Genomic DNA, 11,308 nt, shown 5'->3' on the forward strand with positions numbered 1-11,308 from the left:
AACCAACAAACTTATGCATTTTATACTATCATACTAGCAAGGATTTATCACGTTTGTTCCAAACATTTTGTAAATTGATATAAAATTAAGCTTATATTTTGTCCAATACATACTGGTTAGGGAGCCAGGTGCAAATTTGGTTAACTATTTCCTCTCAAGAGATAATTCGTCAGACGCATGAGAGTATAGTATTATAAAGCCTCGTGAACGTCAGCTGGCGCTCGGTTGGGGTGGTGAGCGGTTGTAGCCTCCCACGCACATAGGAAAAAAAATACATTCATTCATTCATTTCCTCTCAGCTAAAAATTTGTCAAATTGTAGCTAACCCAATATCTCAACGAAAAAAAATAGTCAGCTGGTTACAACATGGTGTATTATACGTCAGCTGGTGTCTCGAACATGAAAGTTAAATTTAAAGAAAAATTTATTTTCCGTTATTTCCTCTCAAACAAAAATTTACCTGATGATAGCTTATATTATGTAACTGTGGATAAATATATATGTCAGCTGGCTGTATCTTGGTGGAAAAACCGTCAGCTGATACGGGAGGCTACAACCGCTCTTCCCCCCAACCGAGCTCCAGCTGACGTTCACGAGGCTTCATAATACTATACTTTGATGCATTTTACTAATTACCGCTTGAGAGGAACTTGGTCATAAAATCTGCTGCTGGCTCCCGGACCATACCAACTGTAGTATGTAACTGTAGGAGGTACATATGAGTGGAGTTAAAGAAAAGACAAAACACATTTGTACTAATTTATTACCAAAATATCAAATATTTCCAGCAGTATTTACTTTTGGGTTCTACTTGCAAATTACAATTTGCAATACATATATAAAAATATATTCATATAAAAATATAGAAAGTGTAGTGTAAATATGTGGAATCACTTGAGGAATGTATTTGCTAAACCAACAAATATCTTAGTTTTTTTGGAAAAACTAGTTTTGTATGTTTATTTAATATATCCTATAAAAAATACATAAACAATGCATTCAATTGAAATCTTAATACACACATAAAATAGTGAATACAATTTGATAATATTTTGCACTCAATCATTCTTCTAAACAACAATCACTTCCATTTTACAACAACAATTAACAAAGTAATATTATGTAATAGGTATGATAACATGTAATATTTAAACTATGTAACTATGTTGAAATAACTATGAACTCTTTATGCTTTGTTATCTTAATCTAAATTCAAAACCATAAGGCGAGGTAATAGGTTGTAGAGGATCAATCCTCTACAACTAACACTGCAAAAATAATTAACGATTCTCACTCTAATTTTCCAGAAATTCTCTTTGTATAGCACCTCCACAGAGTATCTTTGTAAATAACAGCCTGCGCCTCCGCATTCTTTGCAGCTACAATGCCCCTTCCCACAACAATGATATCTGCACCATTTTCCAAAATGACCTTCTCTGGGGTATTGTAGACTTGTCCTAAATCATCCTTTGAACTCTCCAGTTTAACTCCAGGAGTCAATTGGATGAGACCAGGATTCTTAAATGTGTTTTTGTTTTGACAAACAAATCCTGTGATCAATTCAGGATACTTTTCGGCCATCTCAACTGTAGCTTTTGTATATTCTGGTGTGATAAGATTTCCCTGGAAAAGGATGAAAATATAACGTAAACTCTACTTTCAATATAACTAAGTATTAATAAATAGAATGAAATACATATTATATACACACAACTTAGATGTAAAAAAAATATATATACAATTTGACTTCAGTAGATCTTGAAATGCAATAAAAGGTAAACCTACATGAAACTAATATTAATTCCAGCTTAAAGCTCAATAAGTGAATTTTGAAGTTAAGAAAAAAAATTAATCAATGAATAAGTATATTATACCTCACAACTCATTTCTGCTAACAAGAAAACTCCTTTCTCACCATTAGATGAATTATTGAGTGCTTTCAATATTCCTTCCCCAGGCAATGAATGAGAAGTTACACAGTCAGCCCAATCTTTTACATTATATATTCCTTGGGTGTATTGCAAAGAAACAGTATGTCCAATATCTGCATACTTTCTGTCTTCTAATATTAAAAAGTTAAATCTCATTGCTAATTGCTTCAATGAGGACACAAAATTTTGTGAGAAATCTTGTATGATGTCTATGTGGGTTTTAACAAGACAAATATGTTCCCCAACTTTTTCCAACAAGTCTAATATTTGAGTACTTGAAGTGAGGTCAACAGATAGACAAAGATTTGTCTTTTTTATAGCCATAATATTGAAAAGCTGTTTGGCTATAGCATTTGATGCCAACTCTGCTCGTTTCTCAAAAGGTATCAGGATTCTATCAAGAGGTGGTGCTGAAAAATAAATTATAAATTGTGTTAAGAAAAATATAAATACAAGACAAATATGTATAAATTCTGGTGACTAAGGCAGTTCAGTACAAACCTACTGCAGGAGCTTTAACATTTTGTAGATAGTTTTTCACATCAGAAGCCACCTGTTCAGTTATCTTTTTATTATCAACAAGGATGCTTATCAACTTGGACATAGTTAGCAGTGCTTTCATTTGAACATTATTATTCTCCAAGTTTTGTCTTCCACCTTGTTCTCTGTCTAATATTATAACAGCTTCCTCTGCCTTGAGGCCTTCTTTTCGTAAATCATTTACAGTTTCCATAACACTCGAGCCAGATGTTACAACGTCTTCAATTATTAAACATTTATCTCCTACTTTGTAATGTCCTTCAATAACTTTCTTTGTACCATAGGCTTTAGCTTCTTTTCTTCTCATTAACATAGATTTTTTAACTTTTACACTTAGTAAAGTTGCAATTGGTAAAGCTGTATAAGGCACCCCACATACATGATCATACTTGCTATCAACAATCGCATAATCATTCAGAAGGCCAGTTATTAATTCCTAAAAAAAAGAGATGACAATTTATTTTCTTTGATTTAATGATATAGGGTCAATCCGGGTAATTGTGAACAGGGGTGTTTGGAAACAGCTTCACTTACACTTTGAATACTTACCTATTCTAAAAATCTCTTTTACAACTGTAAATAATATTTCATTTTAGATCCAATTCCGGTTTTTTTAACGTTTGGAAATTCATCTGACTGATTAAAGGAATTTCAAAAAAAAATCTTGTTTATAATCAACCCTGTTCACAATTTTTTTTCCATAAACACGAAACTAACTAAAGGTACTGCTTACCATAACCTCAGGGTAGCTTACAATAACTCGCAAATCAAAGTATACCGGTGTTTTAATACCACTTTTCGTCATAAATTCGCCAAACTTTACTGCATCGATTTTAAAGAGGCTCAGGGCCAAATTAGTTAATTTCCTTTCGTATTCCATGATTTACTACACGCGTGTATATACTACACTTAAAAAAAATCAAGTTTTTATACAAAAATAATGAAACTTTAAAGCATGTAGGTACGGGTCATATGTTCAAAAAGACCATTCTGACAATTGACATTTCTGACAACTGACAACTGACAATTCACATTAAAAAAATAGATAATAGATTACACTATTATAAGGAACATTCGGCACTTGGCAAAATACGGAACTAATTCCATAATTTTGGATGGCTTAACGCTGAGTGTGTTGTTTAATACGGTTTAAATATTTGTTCCCTGAATTTTTCTATATTTGCAACAATTTTACTTATTGCAATCATAACTTTATCGCGTTTGCACATATTTGAATAAAATAAAGTAAAGTTAATATATTGAAGATCATCATATTAACAGCTTCTTTGGACATTTCCTGAGATTTTTGCAATCAGTATTTCCACTTTATTTTACATTCACGCTCCCCTGACAGTCTCATCTAAGTGCCGAAAGATATTCGCATTACTGAATATCCTCAAATAAGTCAAATTACAAATGTGAAAAAAGTAGCTTTGTGTTGCTTAGTATCAAAGGGACATACAATAAAACTATATGCAAATAAGTTAAGTCGACATCGGTGCTCAAGACAAGTAAAACATTTAATAAGACATCCTTCATTTCTTATCATGGACTTGCATGTTAATATTGATGGAATGAATTTAACAATTTAAATTTCAATACTTATATCCATTTGTATGCTTAAATCTTTAAAACTATGCAACGAATTTTGATGCGGTTTTTTTAATAGACAGAGTGATTCAAGAGGAAGGAGTAAGTATATAATTTTATTATTAGGTTTTAGACAAAGCAGGCGAAGCCACGGGTGGTAAGCTAGTAATTTATATAATTCCAAGAATATTATACGAAAAATTGTATTCCAGTCTATTCCTATCTATCAATTATTTTTAACTAAGCTCCAAGTGTGACATTTCTATTCTTATTAATAAAGCTGAAGAGTTTTTTTGATAGCGATAATCTACGATGAACTACTTTATATTACTTGATACCTGAATGCTGTACGAGGGGTGGACACTAGTCTTAAGGCCCTGCGCAGACGGCACACTTTTTGTGCGATCGAGTCTGCGGCGCACAAAAAGTCTGCATGGCGCGCAAAAAGTCGGTCGCGGATTTTTCACAGACTCAACGCACACGACGCACATCTTCGATCATTTTGTCGGCAGAGCTGTAGGGACGTAGACGCTATGGAAATCGTGCAGAGATCGCGAAGTATTATTTTGTACATGAAGTACAGAAAAAGAAAAAGAAATAGAGAATTTTGGGTACATCCTATACTTTCGGAAAGCCATGATAATAGATCGCGTGCGTTACGTCCACCCCTAGCAAATGCAGATTGCCGACTAAAGTGTGCGCCGTCTGCGTTAGCGCGCGTTGAAGCAAACGTTCAATTCTTTTCACACACTTTTTATGCGGAGCGGCGCGCCGCGGCGCGGTGCGATCTGCCCGAATTACACGGATTTTTTGTGCGCCGGACTTTTTGCGCGTCGTGTGCGTTACTGCATATAATTTCATAGGTTCTATTTTCACAGACTAAAAAGTGCGTCACGGATAGTCTGTCGTCTGCGCAGGGCCTAAAACATTTTAACAGCACGACCACCATAGACAATTTTATCCGACTGACACAAACGTAGTGATTATATCCTCTTTGACTGACACTTGACAGCAGGCCTGCGACAGCTTAGTTCCAAAAAAATTCGCCAAGCGCTAGTTTCGCGAGCCTTGTTGGCAGCCATTTTGTATCGCTATTTGTCAAACTCAAATGTGTCAAATTTCAAAATGGCAAACAGTTACCTATTTATTTATTTATTTATTTATTTATTTATAAATACTTATTGTGTTACTTATCCACAGTACCTAACAGAAAGAAGAAGGCAATGAGATATAATATTATACACAACCAGTGAAAACTGAAAAGAATTTGGCGTTGACCTTAATGAAGGAAAGCCCGAAAGGATATCGGTTGCTCCAAAAAATATTTAATTTGCCCAGTAAACGAACTTTAAATCGTTTGGCTGAAAATATCATTTTCAATGTGGGGCTAAATGACAATATTTTTCGAGTAATAAAGCACAAAACACAGAAATGGGACACAAAGAAGAAACTGTGTTCTATTTTGTTTGATGAGGTTGCTTTTACACCTCATCTCACTTATGTTGAGTCCCAAGATGAGATAAGAGGATTTAAAGACTTTGGGTATGGAAGAGTACTAAGATTTTGCGATCATGCCTTGGTATTCATGCTAAAAGGAGTGTGTTCAAACTGGAGACAACCTACATTATTCTTCTTTTGTGAGGGAACAACTGCAGGTGCTACAGTAGTTAGAATTTTAAAGGAAGTGGTCACTAAAGTGTCAGAGTCAGGACTGATACCTTTAGCTCTTGTATGTGACCAGGGCTCGACTTTTAGAACAGCCATAAATATGTTGAAATTGGAGACTGCACGCAAAAGGATTTTAACCCATTGACCACCGAGCGGCCCGATCGGGCCGAGACACAATAGATTTTCTATTGTGTCTGTGATCCGAGGACTGACGGATTAAATGATGAATGCAATGGTGAGTAGATAAAATCTCTTTATGAATGAATAGCCCTTGCATGCACATTGTCTGCTTAGAAGTTGGAAAACACCTGGGATAAAAAGTACCCATCAACATTATATCTTAATATCCATCTGTATGTTAGTACATGTCATATGTCACCTGTGTGCTTATTTTCATCTGTAATCTGACCTGTAATACTTGCATCAAATTAACTTGTTGAACTCAATATACTTTTTTTGTTTGCAGATGGAACTATTGAGGTGTCAGGACAATAGTTAAGTGTATTGTTTGATCCCCCACACCTACTTAAGGGCCTAAGGAACAACCTGCTCACGAAAGACATGCTCTTCAAAGGCCAAGTTGCCACATGGAAGGATATACAAACAGTATTTGATGCTGATTGCCAACTAGGTCACACTAGAATGCATAAAAAGCTGACAGAGCACCATGTTTATGCAGCAAAAATGAAGAAGATGAAAGTTAGTGTAGCTGCCCAAACTCTGAGTGCAACAACCAGTGGAATGCTTAAATACACTGCATTGTTCAGTAAGTATTTACTCGGTTATCAATATGCATTAAGTATCTAAAAATACTAAAATTATCCTCTTAATCACTCACTCGCTTTACTTTTATTTATTTATTTACGGTCTCCAACTTAATAAACACCATGAATTCACACTATGTAAATACTTATTAAAGAATTAGGTTCTTAATCATATTTTACAATTTAGTCTTTTTGAGTCAATAAGACATTCAATTCAAACTAATGTATGCTTTCTTAAGAGTCTTATAGAATAGAAACAGTAGTTGTTATTTTTGTTTATATTTTTTATGTGTTACTAGTTTTTGCCTGCGTTTATTCTACATATATACCTGCCTCTTGAATCACTTGTACCTATCTATTAACAAAAACCGCATCAAAATCTGTTGCATAATTTTAATGGTCTAAGGTTCTAAGCACACAGGGACAGACAACGGGAAGCAACTTTGTTTACTACCTATGTAGTGATACTTATCATGTGATAAGTATTTAATTATGTAATATTTCAGAAACTACAGCCTCAGGTCAAAATGTCAGTGAGACAATGGCCACAACAGGCGAAGCTGTGGAGTTCATTGACAAGCTATTTGATAGCGTGAACGGTTCTCGAGGAAGCACTGTCCGGGGCAAACTGCGTGGACCTATAAAGCCGAAAACATATCAAATTTTCAGTTTTTGGACAGTAGGATCAGAGCCATCAATTATAGGAATGTCAATCCTGCTGCAAATACATTTATGAATGCGTTTAAATCCTTACTGATGTCCAATGTTATGGGTCCACATTCGATATACTGTGAAGCAATGGAGAAAATAAAATTGCAGCGTAACGACACACTTATTTATTTTGAAAGTTTTAACAAGAATAATCCACGTTTAACAATGGCCAGCTAATATATAGGCTTATCCCCTCCGCGTGGCTGGCTGGTAGGCATGGCGGTGGCATGGCGGCTGGCAGGAGGGGATGTCAACATGGCGGCTTGGCTTGACGGGGGTGACAGGCGACGTCACGTCCGTTACCACAGAACACATAATACATATTACTGTCCGTTACACTCGGCCATCCTGAAACAGTTGTTCCCACAGGAACAACAAAAATAATTAGCTCTCTAATAAATCAATAAGATCTTCGGTTTCCATTTGCTCATCCGAACTGCTAGCACTATCAGAAACTGTAACAATACTTTTATAGGGCCTCAACGAATCTGCAGCTACTAACCTACTAAAACTCTTATACCCACGTAAACCCTATATACTTCTAATTTGGTACCTATCATTGCCCAATACTTTCGTTACGACATAAGGACCGGAATGCAAGTCGTCAAGTTTAGTATTAACTTTGGATGCTGAACAAGTAGGTGCTTGACGCGTTAGCAATAAATCACCCTTCTTATATATGTGAGCGGATTTTCGTTTCCTATCGAAGTTACGTTTCATTCTAGCGCTCGCTTTTAGTATCCTGACATTGCACCATATAAAACCAACCCGCTACTTCGAGACGATTCACGTTCATAGTGTCTACTGGATGTCTACTTAACGCATCTACATGTTTCATTCGTTCCCCCGGCCTATACTCTACGCTTATATCATTATCTTGTATAGAAAGCCACCACCTTGCGATACGTGGTATAATGTCACGTTTTGTAAGCGTAGCGCGGACTGCTGTACAATCAGTAACAATCTTAACCTTTTTTTCTACTACACATATACGCGAAAACGACGCAAGGATTCTACAACGGCAAGAGTTTCCAGTTTATAACCATGATACATGCTTTCCTCTTTACTTGTCACCCTACTAAAATATAAAACGGGTCGCAACGTACCATCAATCTGCTATTCCTAATTTACACACAAAGCACAGGATCGTACAAAGCTAACACAGGCTCGGAACACAAACACTTTTTTAATTGTTCGAAACTATTGTTTTGATCACTACTCCATATCCACGAAGCTTTCTTTTTAGTTAAATCGGTTAAAGGGCGGGCAATGATAGCAAAATTGTAAATAAACTTACGAAAGTAACTACACAACTCGATAAATTGACGCACACTATGAACATTGGTCGGTGTTGGAAAACGAGACACCGCTAATAACTTTGAATCGCCCGGTTGAATACCCTTAGCCGATATTTTATGACCTAAATACGTTATTTCATTTTGCAAGAACGAACACTTACTCATGTTTAATTTTCAATTTTCTACTTCAAGTTTGACAAGTACCGCTTGCAAAATATCTAAGCCTGACATAACGTCATTCGAGGGTAAGAGTAAATCGTCCAGAAATGCCAAAATCTCACGTTTACCATGTTTGTTTTTAACATTATTATTTTTAGTTCTACCTACAGATTCAACTATTTTATTTATCAACCGCATAAAAACGGATGGCGCGTTCGCTAAACCGAATGGAATACGAGTGTACTCGAAATGACCCTGAGGTGTTATGAATGCAGTTTTGCGTGTATCTTCATTACTAACACGTAATTATTGATGATGGCCTTGAACCATATCTAAACTCGTAGAATATTTGTGGCCCGCTGATTTCGAAACCTGATCGTCTATGTTTGGCAATGGAAATCTATCTTTTACGGTAATAGCATTTAAGGCACGGTTATCAACACACATCCTACTGTCACCGTTTTTCTTTTTGACTAAAATGACCGGAGATGCATAACTAGATTCAGACTCTTTGATAATCTCGGCATCTAATAAATCACTTTAGACTGAACTACTGCTTGTTCGCTATGCGATAATCGATAAGGCTGGCGGTAAATAGGCTGATTACTAGTAAGCTTTACTTTCATTTGCACTAAACCTGTGCACCCTAGATCTTTTGTACCATTAGCAAAACAATGTTTATATTGTACTTAATAAATTGATAAGATCTGAATGTTGCTTATTATTTAACGGACCTATTTTTGTCGTTTAATTTTACACCTCCTATACATAAGTCAGTAGTTGAGGGTTGACCTATATTATTAGCATTATAATCGGCAAATCTATGGCAAGCAAGGGTAAGTACCTGGCTATTTGGCTGTAGTGGAGGCTCCTGGCAGCTTTCAGCCCTGGTTAGGACCTCTCCCGGCGGCCACACGATAACCTCGCAGCCCATGTTGATGACTTTGATGTACCCGTCTTCACCAGTGAGCAGGGTGGATGGAAGAGAGTAGGCCACTCCCTGCAGCTCATGATGCCGAGGCGGTGTAACCACACCGTTGCCGACCTTATTCCGAGAACCCGCACTTGAATGATGGAAGAGCCAGGTGGAAGTCTCTCTTCGTTGACTGTGACGACTTTAAAGCGATCATGGTCTTCGATAGCCTCAATATCGCAAATGGGATCTTGAGTACGATTAAATTCGACAAGGCCTTTGTTAACTGTCAATGTCATACCTTCGCTGTTGATGACAGGCTGGCCGATTATAAGATTAACATCGGCCATTTTGATGTTAGACAAGTAGGCGTGGCATTTCATGGTTATACCGTCAATTTGTAATTGAAATTCGACTTCTCCACGACTCGTTGAGAGTCCACCGGAGAATCCTTTTAAAATGACACTCGTCGGTTTGACATCCAATGACAATGCGTTTGATACTTGATCGTTTAAAACGTTGACTTGACTGCCGGTATCAATGGCGTGTGGCATTGGAAGGCTCGAGCGTTAGGTTGTAGCGATAGTGGCAGACCACGAATGATACAGGAAACGCTGGCGCTATCGGATAACTTGCATCGGAAGCACATGGCGATTTTATCTTGATAGTATTTTGTCATCGTCTCTGTAGGTTGCTTCTTCCTTTGTAGTAATTCTTCAAGCATATTTCCATAATCGCGATATCGAGGAAATGCTCGCAATAGCATATCCTTCCATTGTTCCCATGTGTAATCGTAGTTCTCTAGACGATTATACCACTTCTTTGCTTGACCTCGCAGCTTATCTTGTAGGTAAAATGATTTAGTTGTATCGTCCCATCCATTTATTTCCCCAATTTGGTCAATTTTGCGAATCCATGCTTGTACCGTGCATTCCTCACTATCAGGGTCAAATTCTGGGATTAAAGATGCAGCACGATGGACTTTTGACTTATTTGGAGCTTGGGGGTCATCTTCCAGGTTGCGTAAAGCCTTTACTACTTCTTTTTTCAGCAGATTCTTGAGCAGCTTCCGTGCAGGCGGTGAAGAAGTACCCTCATCTTCCTCCGACATTGATTCGTCAGGAAGTCGATAAACTTGTGGCCGATGTCGTTTCATCCCGCTTCTGATTTGTGAAGCAATGGAGAAAATAAAATTGCAGCGTAACGACACACTTATTTATTTTGAAAGTTTTAACAAGAATAATCCACGTTTAACAATGGCCAGCTAATATATAGGCTTATCCCCTCCGCGTGGCTGGCTGGTAGGCATGGCGGTGGCATGGCGGCTGGCAGGAGGGGATGTCAACATGGCGGCTTGGCTTGACGGGGGTGACAGGCGACGTCACGTCCGTTACCACAGAACACATAATACATATTACTGTCCGTTACAATACGCAAACTGTGAGGATGATGTAGGAGACACAGTAGTTGATTTTTTAAAACTCATACCCTCATCCAATGTTGATGAGAGTTCCTCATCAACATTTGATGAGGATAAAGAAAATGCCATGTGTACTAGACCCATAATATCAATAACAAATAACATTAGCAGCAACAATTGCAACCAATCTCTAAACCCAGTCAATGAAAGATTGCGCGTGCATTCTTCTGCATATACAGCGGGGTATATGTGCAGGAGAGTGACACAAAAATTTTAGTGTAGGAGATGCTCTGAGACTTATACCCAAAAAAACA

At 37.1% G+C, this 11,308-nt stretch overlaps 2 protein-coding genes and 1 long non-coding RNA gene across 3 annotated transcripts in view; 2 read left to right on the plus strand and 1 right to left on the minus strand.

Annotated features, from left to right (window-relative positions):
• The window catches only part of LOC149486381 (uncharacterized), a 58,493-nt gene that overhangs the window by 24,429 nt on the left and 22,756 nt on the right, over positions 1-11,308 (plus strand). The gene's annotated exons all lie outside the window — the stretch shown is intronic.
• On the minus strand, positions 746-3,461 carry r-l (rudimentary-like). Its single transcript, XM_089697991.1, has 4 exons — positions 3,205-3,461; positions 2,433-2,907; positions 1,875-2,341; positions 746-1,623 (listed from the first exon to the last, which is right to left on the minus strand). The coding sequence occupies exons 1-4, from the start codon at positions 3,349-3,351 to the stop codon at positions 1,291-1,293; spliced, it is 1,422 nt and encodes a 473-aa protein (XP_089554117.1). The 5' UTR covers positions 3,352-3,461; the 3' UTR covers positions 746-1,290.
• Positions 5,092-7,229, plus strand: LOC149486384 (uncharacterized). Its single transcript, XM_089697873.1, has 3 exons — positions 5,092-5,964; positions 6,196-6,495; positions 7,000-7,229. The coding sequence occupies exons 2-3, from the start codon at positions 6,291-6,293 to the stop codon at positions 7,227-7,229; spliced, it is 435 nt and encodes a 144-aa protein (XP_089553999.1). The 5' UTR covers positions 5,092-5,964; positions 6,196-6,290.

This window comes from Colias philodice, chromosome 8, assembly GCF_061535455.1.
Source record: "Colias philodice isolate Cphi_HAF_F1 chromosome 8, ilColPhil1 Martin Lab GWU primary, whole genome shotgun sequence".
In the NCBI taxonomy this organism is placed as follows: Eukaryota; Metazoa; Arthropoda; class Insecta; order Lepidoptera; family Pieridae; genus Colias; species Colias philodice.